Below are 24,273 nucleotides of genomic sequence, written 5' to 3' on the forward strand. Positions count from 1 at the left end.
ATATAGGTTTTTTATGTTTTGTGGCGATTGCGCAATAAAATCACTTTGATAAAATTAATTATTTTTCTGTGTCACCATATTCTGAGAGCCATAATTTTATATTTTTCCGTCAAAAAAGCGGTGTAAGGGCTTGTTTTTTGCGGGACGGGTTGTAGTTTTTATTGGTACTATTTTGGGGTACATGCGACTTTTTGATCACTTTTTATTCTATATTTTGGGATACGAACGCGGTGATACCAAATATGTGTACTTTTTTTAACATTTTCATTTTTTTCCTATAATAAAAGACTTATTATAGGAAAAAAAGCATTATTTCTTTTTGTAACTTTTATAACTTGTTTTTACACTTTTATAAAACTTTTTTATTACTTTATTTTTTACTTTTTACTTGTTTTACTTGAAGCCTGGCAGCACTGATCGCTGCTATAATACATTACACTACCTAGGTAGTGTAACGTATTATATATATACTGTCAGTGTGACGCTGAGAGTCACACTGACAGGAAGCTTATGAGAACCAGCATCCGGCTGGTTCTCATAGGCTGCCGTGCATGGCAGACCCGGGGGCTGTTATATGGCCCCCGGTTCTGCCTTATAACCGACTGCAGCACCCGCAATCGGTCCCCGGGAAAGTTTGTTGTAGCAACAAACTTTCCAGTTTGTTATAGCAACAAACTTTCCAGTTCGTTGCTACAACACACTTTCCCTGCGATCACATGACCGGGACCTGAACTAATCAGGTCCCGATCATATCTCCGGGAACAGAGGCAGGTGATAACAGCGCGATCCGGGTGTCAGCGCTACTCTGAGACACCCGGATCGTGCTTTTAACACCCACCGTGAATTCACGTCGGCACTGCACAGAGCCCAGCAAATGCCGACGTGAATATACAGTGGGCGGTCGGGAAGCGGTTAAAGAAAGGTTTCAGTCTACAAGAGATTTGAAACTGGGACAAAGGTTCACCTTCCAGCAGGACATACTGCTAAAGCTACACTGGAGTGATTTAAGGAAAGCCATTTAAATGTCTTGCAATGGCCAAGTAAAAACCCAGAGCTCAATCCACTTGAGAATCTGTGGCATGACTTGAAGACTGGTATACCAACGCAACCTAACTCACTTGAAGGAGTTGGAACAGTTTTGCCTGGAAGAATGGGCAAAAATCCCAGTGTCTAGATGTGCTAATTTAATAGAAAAAATATATAATTCATGGTTGTAATGCAACAAAACAGGAAATAAAAAACACTAAGGGGGTTAATACTTTCAGAAGGAATAGTTTATAGCTAACATCATTTTTGATATTTTTTTCATTTTCTTATGCTTGTCATTTGTTTTCAAGGTGAGAACTGTGTAATCAATCATTTTGTGATTATGCAAATTACAAGTGACCTAATTGCATATTTATATGAACATTGAGAATCATGTATATTCAGTGTACATGATACATTGCATTTATTATTCATGAAGTTGATTTTTTATTCTGTTGACCATGTAATTAATTTATACTTGTGGTCTCAAACACTCATTCTCAAAGATACTGTAAGCGAAGCCCATATATTCTGAACAGTACATATAGTTTAACATAGTAAGGCTGCGTTCACATCTGTGTCAGGGCTCCGTTCCGACGTTCGGAGCTTTCCGTCGGAACGGAGCCCTGTCTGACACAAACAGAAACCAGGGGTTTCCATTTCCTTCACCATTGATTTCAATGGTGACGGATCCGGTGCAAATAGTTTCCGTTTGTCTCCGTTGTGCAAATCAATAGCGTAGTCAACGTAGGGCTCCGTTCCGATGGAAAATTTGGACAGAATGTCGGAATGGAGTCGTGACGCAGATGTGAACGCAGCCTATATTATGTACACAGTATAAGTAAACATGAATCCAGTAACTTTTTAATTTTTTATTTTATATTCTTGTTTTTACTGTATTTACTTTTTCATATGCTTCATACTTGTTCTTTATTTTCCAGCTTATCTCATTGATTACCAAACTGTCATTATAAGTGAAAAAGAGGTTATAGGATGGTTTAATCTGCTGTAAATTCTAATAATTAGTTGTACTATGTATAAATATACTAATTGTATCTTATCTAACTGATTACCAAATTCTCATTACATATTATTAAGAGTTTGCAGGGAAGTCCAAAATGGTACAAATATTTAATAGGAGACTTAATTGGAGATGGAAAAAGCACAATACACCGCAATACATAAGTATTGCAGTGTATTGTGCTAGCAATTCAACAATCACATGTTCAAATCCCCTAGTGGGACTTAAAAAAAAGTTAAATAAATCAAGTTTGTAGAAATATAGTAAAAAAAATTTAAAGTAAAAAAATCATGTTCCAATTTTTTCCATAAAGTAATGTAATTCTCCCTGAAAATCCACGGGAGAATTGCGGCCCCATTCATCCCTATGGGCCCATGCACACGACCATGGTTTCCACGGTCCGTGCATGGCCCAGGCTCATAGAAAATAATGGATGCGGCCATGTGCACGGCCAAAGTGATCAAAAAGTTGCATGAACCCCAAAATGGTATTAATAAAATTACACCTTGCCTCGCAAAAATCAGGCCCTCACACATCTCCATTGACAGAAAAGAAAAAAGTTATGGGACTAGAATATGGCGACACAAAACATTTTTTTTCTAACAAATTGTTTTTATTTCAAGTAGTTAAAAAATAAATAAAGAAATTTGATATTGCCATAATCATATTGACCTGCAGAATAAAGTTAAAATGTTTACCACATGATGAACGCCATAAAAGCAAAACCCAAAAAACAATGGAGGAATTGCTGTTTTGTTTTTATTCCACCCCACAAAACAATTTTTAAAAACAAGCAAACCCAAATGTACATCTACTTTTATGTACATCATACTCGATGATATTGGGCAATTGGGTTTTTATTTTTCTGTCATGTAACATTTTATTGTCCAGATTTTTTATTTATTTTTCAATTCAAATTTTTATTGATTTTTCAAAAGTTATAGACATGTAAGACTGAAAGGAACAATATCCAATACAGAGTAACTTCAGCATAAAATCAAAGGCAGACCACGCAGGGTTTGCAAGAGTACATGTGGTATCCATTACTTGCAGTGATCGAATCTCACAATACATGGACATACAAAAAAGGATAAAGAAAACTTACAGAAATAAGGCACAGGGTAATGTAAAAGCAATCCAAGCTGATTAGACATACAAAACACATATAAGACAACAAATAGAAGTAGAGACCAGTTTATTGAAATGCTATCAGAGAATTAAAATTCAAATAGTATCAGAGCTGTCTTAGTGGGATACCGCTCCAGAAAGTGTCTTGTGATTCTATTTTTGTATATACGTAGCGGATGTGAGAGGATCTGAAGTTGCCAATCAAAGAGATTTGGGCATGAGGGGGATTCCCTTAGGTTCAACTAATACAGCAATACGCTGGTGAGACTTTCAAAGACAGACAAAGCAAACTAATCAACATTAGTGGTGGCCTGAAGAGTCCTGGCCCGTCCATTATTATATGTGATCCATTTCTCCCAGTTACTCAAAAATCCCTGTCTACCACACAATTCCCAACTTGTAAGTTCTTCAAAACTATAAAGCTGATGAACCTTATCTCTACATTGCTGCATTGAGGGGGGGGGGGTGTTCTGTGTCCCTCCAGTGTAAGGGGACAAGCAGTTTTGCGGCTTGTATCAGCCATGTAGCCAGACAGCGTTTAGCCGGGGACCCACAGGAGAATTAGGTCTGAGTTAAGAAACAATTTTTTCCCGCAGATCACATCAATCTCTACCGTAACCGCATCCCATAATGGCTTTATCCGCGGACAAGTCATCCAGATGTGTGACAACGTGCCAGTTCCAGTAAGGCACCTCCAGCAGAGACCAGAGTCACACAGTCCTATCTTGTGTAAAAATGCATGTGTCCTATACCATTGGGTTAGCAGTTCAAACAAACTTTCCTGAATCCTGACACATTGGGAAAAACCATGGGAGTTGGACAAGATAGATTTAACATCTGACTCCATGAATTGTTAATCAAATTCAATTTCCCACTCCCTCACAAAGCGAGGCTTAGGAGCAGAGCATCTGACTCCGTGAATTGTTTATCAAATTCAATTTCCGACTCCCTCACAAAGCGAGGCTTAGGAGTAGAAAATTGCATTAACAGTACTGAGCAAATGTGTGACATAGTTCTAGCTCTAGGAGTAGAGGATGTTAGAAGTTTTTACATCCAATCACCACTGTGAAAAAGCCCCACCGTGTGTATTAAAAACGTATTAAACAGTAACTACTGAGTCCTGGTACCATTGCGAACCCTCTATGACTCAGTATGTTATGAAAGATATCAAACCGGAATCAGCACATAACCATGGGCATAAGAGTAGTATATACCTTCAGGCACACTAGAGCCCGCGATAACCGCACCTGAAACTCCTAGTGCTAAGGATACAAAAATTCAAACTGTCCCCAATGCTACAATTTCTCATTTACCCGACCCTACGCGTTTCTTGTACTTATCATCAGGGGTCTGTGCTTGGTCACTCTGGCCGGGATGCCAGCGATATTAATTCAACAGCAGGTATTCTGCTGTACACCACGGAAGCATGCTCGCATTGATATCAGCGGCATGCCTCACTCCGGGACTCTGAGTCATTATAAACAACTAACTCCTCCCCCCGTCCTCGGCAGCGTTCTGCAGATCAGCCAATCCCACTCACTCCCCCGGAATTCGTGACGCCTGTCCATGTGACTCCTGGCCATCAGCTGACAACCAGGAATCAACATCGACCGCATCGAGCCGAACGCGCAGGCGCAGTGGAGACCGCAGACGCGTCACCCATGCTGCACAAGAATAACCCTAAGTTGAGGAAGGAATCCAGCGATATTCAGATAATGGATAGATATTGCGGAACAGCTCAGGCCCGCAACTGGACAGCCACAAATAAAACACCTAGCCCAAAAAAAGTACATATTGTATAGATAATTGAATAATGTAATGTCTACCACACTTATCAATTTTGAAAAATCTCTTGAAAGGGACCATGTCTATTTAACCTCAACTAGACAAGATGTATGTTGCAATTGGATATAAACATATATAAACATAAGATCGCATGGCATAATGACCACAGGTCAGGCAGCCATGATTAGAGTATCCTATTTAAATAAAACAGGCATAATTGGTCTACTCATTTAGACCATCTGGTTGTACACATGACAATCTATAAATCCACTGGGCTTCCTTACGCAGAATGAGGTTATCCCAGTCCCGTCCGTCCCCCCCCCCCGTTTGGGAGGCCTTATAAGTTCGATAGCCTGAAATTTTAAACATTCTGCTCTACCCTGGTGTTTGGCGTGTACATGCCTGGATATAGAAGTGTTTCTTGAGTGAACAATGTCACCAACATGCTCTCTAATCCGGCGCCTAAACTGCCGTATAGTTTTACCCACATAGTTCAGGGGGCATGGACATGTGATCAAATAAACCACCCCTGCTGTTTTGCAATTAACAAAATCTCGGATATCATACTCCACCTTAGTGATAACACTTTGAAATTTGTTTCCTCTCTGAATGAAATCACAAGATTTGCAACTGCCACATCTATGTGTACCCGGTATCTGTCTATCCAACCATGTGCCTTTAGAATTTTTGTATCCTTAGCACTAGGAGTTTCAGGTGTGGTTATCGCGGGCTCTAGTGTGCCTGAAGGTATATACTACTGTTATGCCCATGGTTATGTGCTGATTCCGGTTTGATATCTTTCATAACATACTGAGTCATAGAGGGTTCGCAATGGTACCAGGACTCAGTAGTTACTGTTTAATACGTTTTTAATACACACGGTGGGGCTTTTTCACAGTGGTGATTGTACCCCTGTTTTTAGAGAGTTATCTAAATAAAGTTATATTTTACTCATATATCACTTCAGTGAATCCATTAAAACTTTCCTATATTGTGGGAGCACAATTTTGTTGTATCAGTTATACAGTGAATTATTAAAATTAGTGCAGCTCATTACATAATATATTATATCTGGGTATGGCAGCCTTTGCACTTTCTGATTTAAGTACAGAAGTATGGATGAGTGAAGCCAAAAGCGTTTTTTCTGAGTGTGAATTGGTGCATACAACGCAGGGTGCGTCCCTCAAATCCACCTTTAAAAACCTCACTAGATTACACAAGGATTACACAAGGAGTTGGTGGGAAATTCAGAGCCTGGAGAACTATCTTAAAAATAAGATAGTACCGAGAGGCCTGAGAGTCCCTATTGTCCCAGCCTCCAGATTAAAAACATCTAATATAAAAGAGAGGTGGGAACAGGAGATCACGGGTAGTTCACTGAGACATATGCAAATTTTAGTTGAGGAAGAGATTATCCAGTTTGACCACATTAGTGTTGAACTAAAAAAATAAATTGAGATAGTTAAAACTTTGGTTGACACCCCTGGTTTTGATAAAAAAGATAAAATCCTCAACAATCTCTAGAGAGGTTTACTAATAATCTAAAAGAGCGTAAGCACTTCCAATTCCAGAGAGATCTACAGGAATTTAGGGAGAAAAAAGCTTATGATTTTGTTAACCAACAACAACAGCAGCAACAACAGTCCAATAGGGGTCTAAGAGAATCTGATCCATCGACATCTGAGAGTGAAACAACTGACTCAGAAAGAGTGGGCCCTTTCTTTGGGACTGGTGGTGGGAGACAGAAATTTAGGGGAGGTGCCAGAGGTCGGAATAGAGGCCGTGCAAGAGCTTCTTCCAATAGTGGCAGTAATTTTTTATCCAACAATCCCCCCATTTCCCGCTATATGCTGAGGGGACAAAAGGATTAGTGAAGGGAAAAGGTACGGATAGGTTACAAATTATTAATCTATCTGAATATAACCTAAGTGCATCCGAGATCATGCTATTAGAGAAGGGGCTTTAATTTGTCCCCACAGTAAAGTTTGATTCATTTACTTGGATAAAGGACCTAAACCTGTTTGCCCGCAAACTCAAATGGATAACATTTTTCAAACATCATAATCGCAAAAAATTTATAGAAATGGGCTTAGAAGAGTCTGATTTGGAAGGCCTAGAAGCCTTGGAAGGTTTGCTTGAGGAATCAAGTAGAGCCCCAGGTCTAGGCCCCTTTACTAACCTAAAAACTAAAAGTAGGAAGCTGTCACCTTTGGGAGATTTTACTAATGTGGATCTATTTGTTCATATGGTGGGAGATGAGATTAAGGCTTTAAGTCAGGATATGAGGGGCATTGACAACAATTTGTCTTGGTCTGAACGCCTAGCTCTGACTACTTTGGAGAAAAAAAGAAACATCGTTTTAAAAGCATCCGATAAGGGTGGGAACATCGTGGTCATGAGCAGGGATGACTATAAGAAAATGTGTGAAGACATTTTGCTCAATCCTGACTGTTATACCATCTTAAAAAATAATCCCACACCACTTTTTAAAAAGGAGCTTTTGAACATTTTGCGTGATGCTAAAGGCAGGTCTTTGATCAGCGCTAGTGAATTTAATTTCTTATATCCACAATTTCCCACCATGGCATGTTTTTATAGCTTGCCCAAAATCCACAAAGGGTATCCTCCCTTACGTGGCAGACCTATTGTTTCAGGCATCAACAATTTAACCCAGAACGTGAGCACATATATAGATCAGGTGTTGCGCCCGTTTGTATTGGGTCTTACATCATATGTACGTGATACTATGGATGTCCTTAAACAAATTGAGGGCATCACACTGGATCATAACACACTGTTGGCCAGTCTAGATGTAGAGGCCCTATATTCTTCTATTCCACATGTACTCGGCTGCGATGCGGTTGAATATTTCCTCAGATCCAGGGGTACTCAATATACGGCTCATAATCAGCTTGTCTTACAGTTACTACATTTTGTGCTGGAGAAGAATGTGTTCATTTTTAAAGACAGGATTTTTCACCAACAATGTGGTACTGCAATGGGGAGTCCTACTGCTCCCACCTATGCAAACTTATTTCTTGGCTGGTGGGAGGAGACTATTGTTTTTGGGGATAGGTTTGCGAAGTGGACTTCATCGATAGGGATCTGGATCAGATATATCGATGACGTGTTACTGTTCTGGAATTCAACAGTGGAGGAATTCAACAGCTTTGTAGCAGCCCTCAATATCAATGTTCTGGGGCTAAGGTTTACAAGCGAGATCAGTAATCAGGAATTGTCCTTTTTAGATCTTAAAATTACCAAAACAGCGGAAGGTACAATTTGCACTAAAGTACACCGCAAGGAAACAGAAACCAACAGTTTCCTTCAATGGAATAGCTGCCACCCTTATCCCCTCAAGCGTGGTATTCCCAAGGGCCAGTTCATGCGTGTACGCCGGAACTGTAGCTCGATGGATGACTTTAAAAGACAGGCGCAAGAGCTTACGGGTAGACTGAAGGATAGAGGTTTTCCTATGGGAGTAATCAGGAAGGCCTATGAGGGAGCGAGAGATGCGGATAGGCAAAGTCTTCTTATCCCTAGACAACGGAAGGAAGAAAGAGTTACTAGACTCATAGGCACTTATGACTCCAAACAAAGTGAAATTATGCAAATCTTGAAAAGGTACTGGCGCATTCTCAGTGCTGATACAGATTTGGCAGAATAGATCACACAATGGCCCTCAGTCACTTTTCGCAGAGGCAAAAACATTAGGGATAGGGTCATGCAGAGTTGTTTTGACCCCATTACACCTAAAGGCACATGGTTGGATAGACAGATACCGGGTACACATAGATGTGGCAGTTGCAAATCTTGTGATTTCATTCAGAGAGGAAACAAATTTCAAAGTGTTATCACTAAGGTGGAGTATGATATCCGAGATTTTGTTAATTGCAAAACAGCAGGGGTGGTTTATTTGATCACATGTCCATGCCCCCTGAACTATGTGGGTAAAACTATACAGCAGTTTAAGCGCCGGATTAGAGAGCATGTTGGTGACATTGTTCACTCAAGAGACACTTCTATATCCAGGCATGTACACGCCAAACACCAGGGTAGAGCAGAATGTTTAAAATTTCAGGCTATCGAACTTATAAGGCCTCCCAAACGGGGGGACGGACGGGACTGGGATAACCTCATTCTGCGTAAGGAAGCCCAGTGGATTTATAGATTGTCATGTGTACAACCAGATGGTCTAAATGAGCAGACCAATTATGCCTGTTTTATTTAAATAGGATACTCTCATCGTGGCTGCCTGACCTGTGGTCATTGTGCCATGCGATCTTATCTTTATATATGTTTATATCCAATTGCAATATACATCTTGTCTAGTTGAGGTTAAATAGACATGGTCCCTTTCAAGAGATTTTTCAAAATTGATAAGTGTGGTAGACATTACATTATTCAATTATCTATACAATATGTACTTTTTTTGGGCTAGGTGTTTTATTTGTGGCTGTCCAGTTGCGGGCCTGCGCTGTTCCGCAATATCTATCCATTCCCTGAATATCGCTGGATTCCTTCTACAACTTAGGGTTATTCTTGTGCAGCATGGGTGACGCGTCTGCGGTCTCCACTGCGCCTGCGCGTTCAGCTCGATGCGGTCGATGTTGATTCCTGGTTGTCAGCTGATGGCCAGGAGTCACATGGACAGGCGTCACGAATTCCGGGGGAGTGAGTGGGATTGGCTAATCTGCAGAACGCTGCCGAGGACGGGGGAGGAGTTAGTTGTTTATAATGACTCAGAGTCCCGGAGTGAGGCATGCCGCTGATATCAATGCGAGCATGCTTCCGTGGTGTACAGCAGAATACCTGCTGTTGAATTAATATCGCTGGCATCCCGGCCAGAGTGACCAAGCACAGACCCCTGATGATAAGTACAAGAAACGCGTAGGGTCGGGTAAATGAGGAATTGTAGCATTGGGGACAGTTTGAATTTTTGTATCCTTAGCACTAGGAGTTTCAGGTGCGGTTATCGCGGGCTCTAGTGTGCCTGAAGGTATATACTACTGTTATGCCCATGGTTATGTGCTGATTCCGGTTTGATATCTTTCATAACATACTGAGTCATAGAGGGTTCGCAATGGTACCAGGATTCAGTAGTTACTGTTTAATACGTTTTTAATACACACGGTGGGGCTTTTTCACAGTGGTGATTGTACCCCTGTTTTTAGAGAGTTATCTAAATAAAGTTATATTTTACTCATATATCACTTCAGTGAATCCATTAAAACTTTCCTATATTGTGGGAGCACAATTTTGTTGTATCAGTTATACAGTGAATTATTACGTTTTTACATCCAGTTCAAATCTCTAAACAGAGGGGTCACATTATTCTTAAAACACTTAGTCATTTGTCTGAAGTATAACTTATAGAGAAATGTGAGAGCCAAAGGTTCATCATCAGGTAACAACAGTCTTTAAGAAGTCTAGACCAGGGAGTCGTGACTTCAATCAATCAGCATGCTGTGAAGGGCTAACACCGACTGGCATCAAAGGGGCGGGATCTTCTCCCACACTTAAAGTTTTGGTCATCGCTTGACTAATTCTAATTGTGCCCCTAGTAATAGCGCTCGGAAGGTCAGATTTCCGGAGGGTTATCCCATGGGTCCAGAGGAGGGGGATCCCAAGAGAATCTTTTCAATGTCAATATGCATGGGGTTAGGAGGAGGCGAGATTAAGTCCAACCACCTCGACATATGGTAATATGTGTATATGTTAGAAAGAGCAAATACACCTTGCCTCTTTTTCTGTGTCAAAAGTTTGTAGGCTATCCTTGGCCGTCCACCATTCCATAGGAAGGAAGTAAAAAGACTGCGTAGATGAGTAAAGAAGGACTTGCAGAGCTCCATGGGAACAGTTTGCATAATGTAAAGAATTTTTGGAAGAATATAGGATTTCAATATATTCTTGCGCCCCAACCAGGATGAGAACGGAAATCTCATGTATGTGATTTGTGATTTACCACTATTTATAAGGGGAGTATAGTTCAAAGAGTATAATAGGTTAAGGTCAGCTGGTATTTGTACACCTAGCACTCTTATGGCTTTACAAGGCCACATGAAAGGAGTAATCCGTTTAAGTACTCTAATGACAGATGGGGGGGCTGATACGTTTAAAATGTCAGATTTGCCTAAGTTAACTTTGAAATTAGAAGCTTTACCAAATTGATCAAATAGGTGGAGGATTGCATCGACAGCTGTTGATGGGTTAGTTTCCAAGATCACGAAGTCGTCCGCAAATGCTACGGTAGTATGAGTATGATTACCCACTTTCAAACCCTGAATTTCTGGGGGTTGTCTTATCTTCCGAAGGAGTGTTTCCATGACCATAATGAAAAGAGCAGGGGAGAAGGGGAATCCCTGCCTGGTACCATTATTAATGCTAAAACTATCAGAGAGAGTACCATTAACCCTAATCCGAGCAGTAGGCTTGGAGTACAAGTAAAAAACTGCCATGATAAAACTCTGTGGTAAACCAAACTTGGAGAGGGTAGCTCGCATGAACACCCACAGTTTACCTGGTCAAAAGCCTTTTCTTAAAGGCACTAGTGGTATTTTGCCTTTATGTGCGTATGTTACAGCATAGATTAGTCTGGCAGTGTTATATTTTCCCTCTCTGCCTAGTACGAATCCCATTTGTTCGGGACCAATCAAATTAATCGTTCAAAACCTCAGACAACCTGGAAGCCATAATCTTGAACCACCACTTTAAATCATTATTTAGTAAGGAAATCAGGTGATAACTGGAACAAAGTTCTGGATTTTTTCCATCTTTCGGTATAATGGAGATATACGCCTCTAACCTGAGTTGGCCAAGAGGCACCTGATATGAAGGAGTTGCATACCTTCACAAATCTGGGAACCAGAATGACAGAGAATTTTTTATAATAAGCTATCGGAAAGCCATCTGGGCCAGGGCTCTTACCAGTTGCGATGCTGGAGAGTACTTTTAGGGCTTCAGCAGCCGTTACAGGGGTCAACATTCTTTGAACTTTGGATTTATCCAATTATTCCAGTTTTATCATAAACTACACGAAGACAAAAAATCCAAGTGATGTAATTCATTTTAAACGCATCTTAGTTCTTATATATTCAGTCATATGTTCTAAGTTTGTTTTCATTCATAAATAATTGCATATTTCTATATACTGGAAAAGCGATCTAAAGATGCACTGCAATTTTAATGCACCTTATGATGCACCAGTAGTTTACAGATTGCTTCCATGTTGACTGAGATATAAACAATTATTGTGTTTTTAATAAATGAGGATGAACTTTTTCCAATAATGTATAGACAGGGCCAGATTAAAGCCAGGTCAAAAATGGCAAATGTTCGAAGGCCTCTACCGTCTAGGTGCCCCCACCACTCTATTCAAGATGATTCACAGAAACTACAGATGACAGATGCTTGGCTTAAAAAGCTATGACATGTGTACTGTAATCTGGGCATTGTATAAGCACTGCTATTTCGGGTATTGTATGAAATTATTAAGCAATTATATGACTAAGTTAAATGGACATTTTGGTGGCATACTTTTTTGCATTATGTGGTGGTTTTATTTGAGCACTGCATTGTTTTGTGATGTGCAGTTTATGGGAATTTTTGTAAAGACTATTATGCCACGTTTATAATGTTTTAGTATTTTGCAGTTGAATATTTTCATCTTTCGCCTGTTCTAAGCAAAAACAAAAAGGCCTCACACAGCGTGATCCCAGAGGGCCACCTCAGTTTATGATTCTGCCCCGCTTGCAGATTTCCTAAGAACATAATTATATAGAGTAATTTCAATAATGGACCCAAGCAGTCAATTAAAAGTTATAGCATTGGGAATACAAATCACAAAATAAAGACTTTGATCTTCTAATATCATTATGTAAATTATTAAAAGGTAGAAATGTTGTATATACTATTGTGCTAAAGTCATCCCTAGCATTGTAGACAGGTAGATCTCTTTTGCACAGATTTTTAACCTCTTTTTACAACATGTTAATGTATGTCATCAGTGGGTGTTCTCCTAAGGCTGGGTTCACACGACCTATTTTCAGGCGTAAACGAGGCGTATTATGCCTCGTTTTACGCCTGAAAATAGGGCTACAATACGTCGGCAAACATCTGCCCATTCATTTGAATGGGTTTGCCGACGTATTGTGCAGACGACCTGTAATTTACGCGTCGTCGTTTGACAGCTGTCAAACGACGACGCATAAAAATACAGCCTCGTCAAAAGAAGTGCAGGACACTTCTTTGGACGTTTTTGGAGCTGTTTTCTCATAGACTCCAATGAAAACAGCTCCAAAAACGGACGTAAAAAACGCTGCGAAAACGGCGCGAAAAACGCGAGTTGCTCAAAAAACGTCTGAAAATCAGGGGCTGTTTTCCCTTGAAAACAGCTCTGTATTTTCAGACGTTTTTGGTCACTACGTGTGCACATACCCTTAAATGGCATACATGTATGCACAGTAGCCAACGCTATCCTTAGCCTTTTTGGTTGCCCAGGGCAAGGGTTAACTTTATGGTACAGCATAGTCAAAGAAAGAAATATATGAATAAATAAAACGTTTACGATTCTCCGTGCTCTTTTACAGAATAAAACTAGTAAATAAATAATGAAATAATTTTCATTCAGTTTGCTGCCCCAATTACTCAACCAATAGCAGCACTACACAGCCCGGACAGATTTCCACCAGAACAAGTAGACCAACAGCGTAGGGTCTGCTTGTTTTAGGGACAACCAGCCACCAGGTTGCTTAGCAAGCCACTAGATAAGATTTGTGGGGGTGACCCCCATGCTGTTCATTTAATTTATTTATTTCATGAACACTTGATATTCTTAGATACAGAGCCCTAGCAGACAGTATCACACATGATAGGCTTAGATACAGAACTGCACCCAACAGTATCACACATTATAGGCTTAGATACAGGGCCCCAGCAGACAGTATCACACATGATAGGCTTAGATACAGAACTACAGCCAACAGTATCACACATTATAGGCTTAGATACAGGGCCCCAGCAGACAGTATCATGCATGATAAGCTTAGATACAGGGCCCTAGAAGACAGTATCACACATGATAGGCTTAGATATACAGGGACAGTAGACAGTATCACACATGAAAGGCTTAGATGCAGGGCCCGAGCAGAAAGTATAATACATGATAGGCTTAGATACATGGTCCCTTCAGAAAGTATCACACATGACAGGCTTACATACAAGGCCTTAGCAGACAGTATCCATCATAAACTTACCCAGTCACTGCTCCTGAATCGGGTCCTCTACACCTCCAGGGGCAGCACTGGGATCCGATGCCATTCAGCACCAGGACATTATTTGCGCCGTGCTGCCACGCATATAACCTCCTATTTCTGTAGGGCATCGCCTTGAGGTGAAGAGAACCTGGCTCCGGAGCAGTGAAAGGATAAGTATATTAAGGGCCCTGATGGAGATGGTGGCAGTATGTGCAGGGCCTGCTTCCTCTGCCCAACGGACGGCCCTGGCTGCAGCTGTGCCTGCATAATCACCAGAAGGAGTTTAGCTGCTTGTTTTATACTGACAACCCAGAAACTAACACAAGCCCTTAGGTATGTTCTAACAGATGTCTATGCTTTAATGTAATGTCTTACAGATATTTATCCCTTATGGGATAAAAGATAAAGGGTAATAAAAAGCAATTAGGTAAAATAAATGAAAATAAAAATGCAGAGAAAAAAATTACAATAAGCATGTTTTAAAAAAATAAAATATTATTATTAAATAAAAATTTCAAAACAGTAAAAAAAATTATATTTCATATCCCCAAACTTGTAACAACCCATACAATAAAGGTGAATAGATTCAAATACAAAAAAACAACAAAGACAGAAAATAAAGCCTCAAAAAGCTATAAAATCTTAAAAATGTAAAAGTTATGGTTGCCGAAATATGCGAACATGTAAATTAGAAAACATTAGTTCTGTCCTTAACGCCAAAATATGTTTCTCCCTTAAGGTGTTATTAGATATAATAATGTATAATAATAAATTCCTTTTTGGACCTGGCAGAAATAGACCAGTACCATACATCAATATGAATGAATAATGCCGGTCATCTTACTCAGTTCATGTTTTCTATAGTTCAGTATTCCATAGGCTAATTTTAGTTGTATTCAATTCCTTCTGGGATATATCTGTTATGGTGCAAACACATGTGGTGTAAAAATACGCCCCAAAAAAGTATCAGTAATTCTCCACAGCAGAATTACTTTTGGGAACTTTGTTGCGAATATTGCTGCAGATTTGTATTGCGTATTTTAGGCCTCGTTTACACGAGCATGATATACGTGCGTGCGACGCGTGTGCTTTTCACGAGTGTCGTACGCACCTATATTAGTCTATGGGGGCATGCAGACAGTCCGTGAGTTTTGCTCAGCGTGAGTCCGCTGAAAAAAACTCACGACATGTCCTATCTTTGTGCACTGTTCGCGCATCACGCACCCATTGAAGTCAATGGGTGCTTGAAAATCACGCATGCCGCACGGAAGCACTTCCGTGCGAACTGCGTGATTCGCGCAACAGCTGTCAAACTCTGAATGTAAACAGAAAAGCACCACGTGCTTTTCTGTTTACAAACATCCAAACGGAGTGTCATAATGATGGCGGCTGCGCGAAAATCTCGCAGCCGCGCATCATATGCTGATGACACACGGAGCTGTTATGTGCCTTTTGCGCACGCAAAACGCCGCGTTTTTTGCGTGCGCAAAACGCACACGCTCGTGTAAATCAGGCCTTAGAGCGGAATTTCACATAACATCGAAGTCTATGATGATTGTCTATGATGGTATTCTGCCTCAAAAATATGCAAAAGATACAGAAAACGCTACTGAAAGTATTTCCGCAGCGGAAACATTCTGCACAGAAATTGAAACCATGTATGATTTGCAGATTTTATTATTTCCATCTATAGGAATACATAGTGCCTCCCTGTAGACAGTGCCATAATCCACCACCTCCCCCATGTAGACAGTGCCATACAGCCCCCCACCTCCCCCTTGTAGACAGTGCCCCAAAACAAAACAAAAAACTGTACTTACCTAGGCCCCGTTGCCACGACGAACTGCTCCACGACGTGTTCCTTGCGTAGAAGTAAAAGCGAAAAAAGCATGGCGCCTTATAGTGCAGATCACCAGGAGTAATATAGGGAATAGGACAGATAATTGTGCTGACCTCTTAAGGTTGTCCAGCCATAAGCCCAACTCTGTAAAGGGCTATAAGAGGACCATAAAACCGCTGTTGTTCAAAACTGGTAACTAGAGTTAATGACCGCTAGGATTATTTGTGGAAGAGAGAGAAAAAAATATAGTGAACCATATACGGCGCTGCTGGTATAAAGGTGGTAGGAAATTGGAGGTAGCATAAGATTTATTGCAAGAGGCTACGCGTTTCAACGCTGAACCAGCATCATTGTGAGGCCAAGTATGAAGTATATAGTTACTTGGCCTGATGATGATGCTGGTTCAGCATTGAAACACGTGGCCTCTTGCAATAAATCTAATGCTATCTCAATAACTAATTTCCTTCCTTCATTATACAAGCAGCGCCTTATATGGTTCACTATATTTTTTTCTCTCTTTTCCCCCAGGGATCCTTGCGTAAGTCGGCATGATCCTGTAGCCTAGTACAGAGTTTCCCAACATTTTCTGACTTGAGGAACCACTGGAAAAATAAAATTTCTATGGGTCCAGCTCCCAGTTGATTTTGTGGTCAGACAGACATTTTTCTCGGCAGTGGCCGGTGCAGGGAAAATGTAGTATTACATTGCAGCCATTCAGATTAATGGCTGTCCATACTGTACATTACATAGACTGTCCATACTGTACATTACATAGACTGCTCGAGTCCTCCAGAGCGGCAGCCATTGTTATAGACATCTTTATGCCCTAGTATGGCAAATAGATAGGGGTTGTCGACTTGAGACACCCCATTTATTATTTTTTATTAAATGGAGTCATAAAATGTAGCTGTCATAGCTCATAGCTGTAGCAGAAACATTGGGGTTTGAGTGAGATGGTTAATTGAAAGGGTAGATCCTGGTGGGTAGATCTAAAACAGGACAAACCATTTAAAAAGTTATGCAACTTTATTCAAAAATTTGCAGAGTATAAAAACGAAGGAATTTTGTAGTATAAAAAACAATGTTTGGCTCTAGTGAACCGGGGGGGGGGAGCTTGGGGGAGGAACCATGTCATTCACAGGTCTATGATCATCACGTGCTGTATCAGAGCTCAAAAGAGCTGTTTAGATGGTAGTCGCATATTATTCTGCAAAAATTGAACCACACTTCACAATGAGCCTACATACTCTGCATGTAATAAATATTCTTTCTATGTGAAGGTACTTGTTTGCCTTTTTTGCAATTTAAAAGGGGTTGCTTTTCTTCCCCACAGAAATAGCATCACCATTGTCCAGGGTCTGTTCCTGGTATTGCAGCTTAACTTCACTAAGCTGAAAGAGGCTTAACTGCAATACTAGTCACAGCCCAGTGGCAAGAGTGGCAATGTTTATGGAAAAATACCCTTTTTCTCATAGAACCTCAATATTTTTTTTCGCAATGACAGAACACGTTTTTGCACAAATCCTTATTGTACTATGCTGGCGCTGTAGACAAGACACTTTTATAACATATAGTTATATGATATCAGTTTTGCTAGGGGTTAGCAATTTTCTGTACCTATAGTTTGAGCACACTTCAACTTATGTTATGTTGTGCTAAATGTTGATGAGGACGTCAAGTTATGTGATAAATATGTGTTAATAAGCCCTTCAACTGGCAATAATTGATTAAACTTAATGGTGCAATTTGTAACCATCCCATGTTCTACATGTATCACATAAATGTGTCTTGAAGGCATGAGCACATGATCCTACCAGGCATTATAAATACGCCTTACTAGGACTAGCAGTCACATTCTTTCAGTGGGATTCACAGTATTAAGGACTGAGTGATACATTGATTAAAAATAGTAAAAAGCTAAGAGAGTTAGGGGTCCATCTTTAGCAGTAATTGCATTGGAATGACAATCTGGCTGAATAGAAGAGATTTTGTGGCTCTGAATCAGCATAAGTAAGGATAAGCAGATTTTAGAATTACTGATGGCAGGATTGTATTCGGCTCAATGCTTAATAATATATTTTTTTCAATGTCCTGTAATTTCAGTTGTGGACAAAGCACACAGGATGAGATTAGAGACAATACCACAGTTTTCACAAGGATCCTCGACCGTCTGCTAGATGGCTATGATAACCGCTTAAGACCAGGACTGGGAGGTTGGTAATTATTATTGACTATGCAATTGTCTATAACTCCATAGTTTCTTGCATTCTGCACAAAAATGGCTAAATTTGTGTCTTTCCGTTTAGAAATATAAATAAACTTCTATTTTATTAGTAATTGGTAATGTTTTACTTGGAATCTTAGGCTATATTCACACCATGTTTTGGCATACAATTAAGTTTTTGTTTTTTTTCATTTTCTTTCTAAAAAAAAGAATGCTTAACTGTATTCAAAAATCAAATGTAACTGTATTCCTATACAGTATTTAGTAGATGATAAGTCTAACCTGCCACTGCTGTGGCGTGCATTGACTTGCTAGGCACCATTGAAGGGTTATAAGGTATTCACACGTCACAGTGATATAGCTTTTTTTTAAGCTGAGTTTCACAAAATAGCGACAAAACACAGCATTTTTGCACCAATAGCTGCAAAATCGCTTCAATAATCTGAAATATGACCACAATGTATGAATAAACCCTAGGGGTGCAGTCACACATGGCATACTTGCTTTGTATTTCCACAGCATAAAAATACTTTACAAGGTACGTACAGTATATGGCAAAATGGCCCAAAAAAATTCCATTGAACATTGTACAGTTTTCTGCAGCATAAAAATACAAGGTAAGGTACAACACGTGTGATCGCACCCTATTAGGTAAAGTCCAACACATCATGAATCCAGTCAAAAACTTAAAGTTTATTTCTTGTTAGTTACATTTCCAACACAAAGAGCAGATTGCAACCACTTACTTATAAGTTTATCCCACAGTTAAAATTAAAGCTCAGTACACACCATACTTTTGGTATTCATCTGGCATATACATTTTATTATAGACACCTGCCCTTTCACGATTAAATCCTCCCTGTATGAAAATTACGTGACCCCGGAGTGCAGCATAAAATCAAGTGAGCACGTTTTCCTTGAATCAGTTGAGTCCACATTAGAATGTGAAGATCGAGTGATTTGAGCGATTTCTTATGATGCTTGGTCATCAGTGCTAGACTGGCCAGGGACAGCATTTCAAAAACTGCCAATCGAGAAGTTTTCTCATGCTGTGTTGTCAAGAGCAAACCGAGAATGGTGTTATCGAGGAAAAACATCCAGCAAAAGGGGATTCTGTGAACGGCTACAACTCGTTGACGAAAAGGGTTGAAGGTCCTTTTACACCAGCTGATAATCGGCAGGTGTAGCGAGCACCGATCAACGAGACATCATTAATCAGCGCTCGTTTGCTCCTGTCACACGGAGCTGTTAATGAGGACGAGCGGTCGTTACTCGGATCGCTCGTCCCCATACATTATTATCATGTCGACAGTGCGTCTCCCTGTTTACACAGGAAGATGTGCTGCCGACAACGATAATATTTAACTTTTTTAAAACGATGCGACCAGCAGATGATTGAGCATTTGCTCATTCATCTGCTGATTGCTGCCCTGTTTACGCAGGGCAATTATCGGCAGTGAGCGTTCTATTAGCGCTCGTCTGCACGATAACTGCCTAGTGTAAAACCCCCTTTAGAGGAGGATGTCAAGAATTGTTCTGACAAACAGGCGGTGAACATTCAAGAAGATTGCAGCCAAATACTACGCTGGTGCTCCAATTAATGTGTTAAAATGCACACCTCATCGTTTCTTAGCACGGATGGGCTATAAGAGCCAATTCGAGAGCCATTTGAAACAGAATTACGGGACTCCAATGGACAAAAGAGCGCCAAAATTGGATCCCTGAGCATTGGAAAACATCACCTGGTCAGATGAATCCAGATTTCTATGGTAAGCAGTATGAAGATATGAACTCTTCCTGTCAGGTGTCAACAGTTTAGGCTGGTGGAGTTGGAGAAATGGTGTGAAGAATGTTTTCTTGGGTCCCCTGATACCTGTGTATGGACGTTTGAACAGTCCGGCTTACCTAAGCATTGTGGCCGACCAAGATCAACCTTTCATGGCAGCTGTTTACGTATGACAGAAGGACACTTTAGTGGCAACTGAAAGAAGCTACCCTATCCGCATAGGTCAATATTAATGCAGAACTATTTCAACTCCTAATGGAATCTATGCCAAAATGAATTGTTGTGATTCTGAAGGCCAAAGAAGGTCTAATACTACTAGATGGGTTTCTCTAAAAAAGTGGCCATTCAGTGTATATTGGGTAAATCTTCTGATCTATACACAGAAGGTATAGTCCAGAGGTATGCAACTGTAAGCAGCACAGTAACATATATCACCCATTGATTCCAATTATACAGTAAACATAGAATATTCATTATACATTTTGTTGGAGCATCTCTCTTTTTTGAAAAGTATAGTTCACTACACTTTTATTACAGTAAAAAAAGAGTATTCTGATGAATACCACCCGAAGTATACCAAAAGTACACTTTTTTGGCATACTCCGGGCCCATAGACGTTTATGGATATGTTTGGTGTATAAGTTTGCGAGCATTGAGCCGAAAAACCAGTTACTTCAAGTGAAATTAACCCAACCAGCATATGTCACCTGCTGAACTACCAATCAAAGAATCTTCTTCTCTAACATATCCTTCTGACATAGCCCATAATCGTGGTGTGAAAAGAGCCTAAGGGTGTGTTTACACATGGCATATTTATTGCAGAATTTTATGTGACTGTCATATTCTTTTGAATGATGTTTACAGAAATCTATGCCCATGTGGCAGAAACAACCCCAGTCTGTGTGTTAAGATACCCTTAGAAAACTTTGAGTTAATGATAAATTTTATTAGAGCTTATAAATACTTCATAAAAAAACAAAAAAAATACTCAAGAAAATTGTGAATGGTGATGAGCTGCAATACCAGACATAACCTATAAGTGTGGCGCTGTTTCTGGAAAAATAACAGACACAAATGGAAACCATAGGCACCGGATCCGTCACCATTGAAATCAATAGTGATGGAAACGAAAAACTCTGGTTTCCGTTCGTGTCAGTTTGTGTCTGTTCAGGGTACCGTTCTGACGGAAAGCTCAGACGGAACGTCAGAACGGGACCCCAACGTAGATGTGATCGAAGCCTTACTAAAGGGAGTGACTGTTAGTTCTGCCACTCTAGCTTGACATATTGTACATGTGTTTCTTTTTTATTACCATCTGGTGTAATAAATTCATATGTATGCATCAATACTACAACAACCTTCCCACATAGTATAAAAAATAGCACAGAACATTGGTAAATATGTTCCAGTTTTTCTGACATAGCTGTGCAATTTTTTTTGTCATAGATTGATAGAATTTATACTGTGAGTCTCATTGTCTACAAAAGTGTTGTGGCATATTAACTATATTTTCTCTTAATGGTGTAAGAGTGCCCCTTTTTCTTTAAGCTCAAGGACAGATATGATGTGTAGTGAATGTCATAGTACAGCTTAGTTTATGAGTACACATAATGTAACGTACGCTGTCACGGTCCATTGCCTCAGTTATTTCATTTATATCACAACCACTATTTTGTATATAAAATAAGCATAAGCATGTATACAAGTAGTTTTTTGGTAAATTAAAGCATATGGCTAATAGGTGTTACCGTCTCTGAAGCACTGCTTAGGGTGCCCATACACGTGCGGCGGTAGTGTGCTGTGCTGCAAAATTGCTCGCGGTTTCACCATATATTGCAGAGGTTTTGCAATGTTCTTCTCTTGTACAAACCGCATGGCTAAAAACTGGAAAGCAAAACTGCGGCACCTGCGGTACTTGGCCGCACGACACAGTACCCTGACACAGCCGCTTTATTGGCCCATAGATATTAAGAATGAACCATTACTATTACCTGCTTATTATTAGCCTGCATTGTGTGCTACTTAAGACTGGCTGGTGTATGTTACTTCAGTCGTACATGTACAGTGGAGGAAATAAGTATTTGATCCCTTGCTGATTTTGTAAGTTTGCCCACTGTCAAAGTCATGAACAGTCTAGAATTTTTAGGCTAGGTTAATTTTACCAGTGAGAGATAGATTATATATAAAAAAAAAAAAGAAAATCACATAGTCAAAATTATATATATATTTATTTGCATTGTGCACAGAGAAATAAGTATTTGATCCCCTACCAACCATTAAGAGTTCAGCCTACTCCAGACCAGTTACACGCTCCAAATCAACTTGGTGCCTGCATTAAAGACAGCTGTCTTACATGGTCACCTGTATAAAAGACTCCTGTCCACAGACTCAATTAATCAGTCTGACTCTAACCTCTGCAACATGGGCAAGACCAAAGAGCTTTCTAAGGATGTCAGGGACAAGATCATAGACCTGCACAAGGCTGGAATGGGCTACAAAACCATAAGTAAGACGCTGGGTGAGAAGGAGACAACTGTTGGTGCAATAGTAAGAAAATGGAAGACATACAAAATGACTGTCAATCGACATCGATCTGGGGCTCCATGCAAAATCTCACCTCGTGGGGTATCCTTGATCCTGAGGAAGGTGAGAGCTCAGCCGAAAACTACACGGGGGGAACTTGTTAATGATCTCAAGGCAGCTGGGACCACAGTCACCAAGAAAACCATTGGTAACACATTACGCCGTAATGGATTAAAATCCTGCAGTGCCCGCAAGGTCCCCCTGCTCAAGAAGGCACATGTACAGGCCCGTCTGAAGTTTGCAAATGAACATCTGGATGATTCTGAGAGTGATTGGGAGAAGGTGCTGTGGTCAGATGAGACTAAAATTGAGCTCTTTGGCATTAACTCAACTCACCGTTTTTGGAGGAAGAGAAATGCCTATGACCCAAAGAACACCGTCCCCACTGTCAAGCATGGAGGTGGAAACATTATGTTTTGGGGGTGTTTCTCTGCTAAGGGCACAGGACTACTTCACCGCATCAATGGGAGAATGGATGGAACCATGTACCGTCAAATCCTGAGTGACAACCTCCTTCCCTCCACTAGGACATTAAAAATGGCTCGTGGCTGGGTCTTCCAGCACGACAATGACCCGAAACATACAGCCAAGGCAACAAAGGAGTGGCTCAAAAATAAGCACATTAAGGTCATGGAGTGGCCTAGCCAGTCTCCAGACCTTAATCCCATCGAAAACTTATGGAGGGAGCTGAAGATCCGAGTTGCCAAGCGACCGCCTCGAAATCTTAATGATTTACAGATGATCTGCAAAGAGGAGTGGGCCAAAATTCCATCTAACGTGTGCAAACCTCATCATCAACTACTAAAAACGTCTGACTGCTGTGCTTGCCAACAAGGGTTTTGCCACCAAGTATTAAGTCTTGTTTGCCAAAGGGATCAAATACTTATTTCCCTGTGCACAATGCAAATAAATATATATAATTTTGAGAATGTGATTTTCTGTTTTGTTTTTTTTTATATATATAATCTATCTCTCACTGGTAAAATTTACCTAGCCTAAAAATTCTAGACTGTTCATGTCTTTGACAGTGGGCAAACTTACAAAATCAGCAAGGGATCAAATACTTATTTCCTTCACTGTATGTGCCTGTGGATACAAATAGAGGATTATAGTTATCAAAACTTGCCACAAACTGCCCTGTATGGACCTTTTATACAATGTTTTAGTTTGTGCAAGTGAGCTTCATAAATTAAGGCCATTAAATATGTGGTTTTGTTTTGTACTCTTTAGGCATATTAATATGATAATAATAATAATAATACCAATAATAATAATAATAATAATAATGATGATGATGATGAAGTTAAGGAAAATGCTTCCAACATAAATGTAGTACTATTTTGTAAGCAGCATCAAACAAAGAATAAAATACAATGGAATTCTATGGGAACATATTGTACCCCCGTGTACTTCTGATTTTAGACATGCAGGTCTTTTTTCATACATTCTGTGAGAATATATATATATATATATATATATATATATATATATATAAAAATGTTCATGCTTTATAGCACACCCTATTACATAGGTATTCCCCTCTAATAACATTGTTTATAGAAGCACCATATGTTGGTACACAGTTTAGGTTAAGTGTGTACTCTGAATACTGTGCACATGAAATTG

The 24,273-nt window shown here is 40.0% G+C and overlaps 1 protein-coding gene across 2 annotated transcripts in view; it reads left to right on the forward strand.

The window, feature by feature from the left end:
- The window catches only part of GABRA1 (gamma-aminobutyric acid type A receptor subunit alpha1), a 203,158-nt gene that overhangs the window by 73,657 nt on the left and 105,228 nt on the right, over positions 1–24,273 (forward strand). For both annotated transcript variants that reach the window (XM_075856303.1, XM_075856304.1), the window contains exon 3: positions 18,158–18,267. In XM_075856303.1, the coding sequence (XP_075712418.1) occupies positions 18,158–18,267 (110 nt within the window). The remainder of the gene's footprint in view (positions 1–18,157; positions 18,268–24,273) is intronic.

The sequence above is a fragment of the Rhinoderma darwinii genome, chromosome 3 (genome assembly GCF_050947455.1).
Source record: "Rhinoderma darwinii isolate aRhiDar2 chromosome 3, aRhiDar2.hap1, whole genome shotgun sequence".
Lineage (NCBI taxonomy): Eukaryota > Metazoa > Chordata > Amphibia > Anura > Rhinodermatidae > Rhinoderma > Rhinoderma darwinii.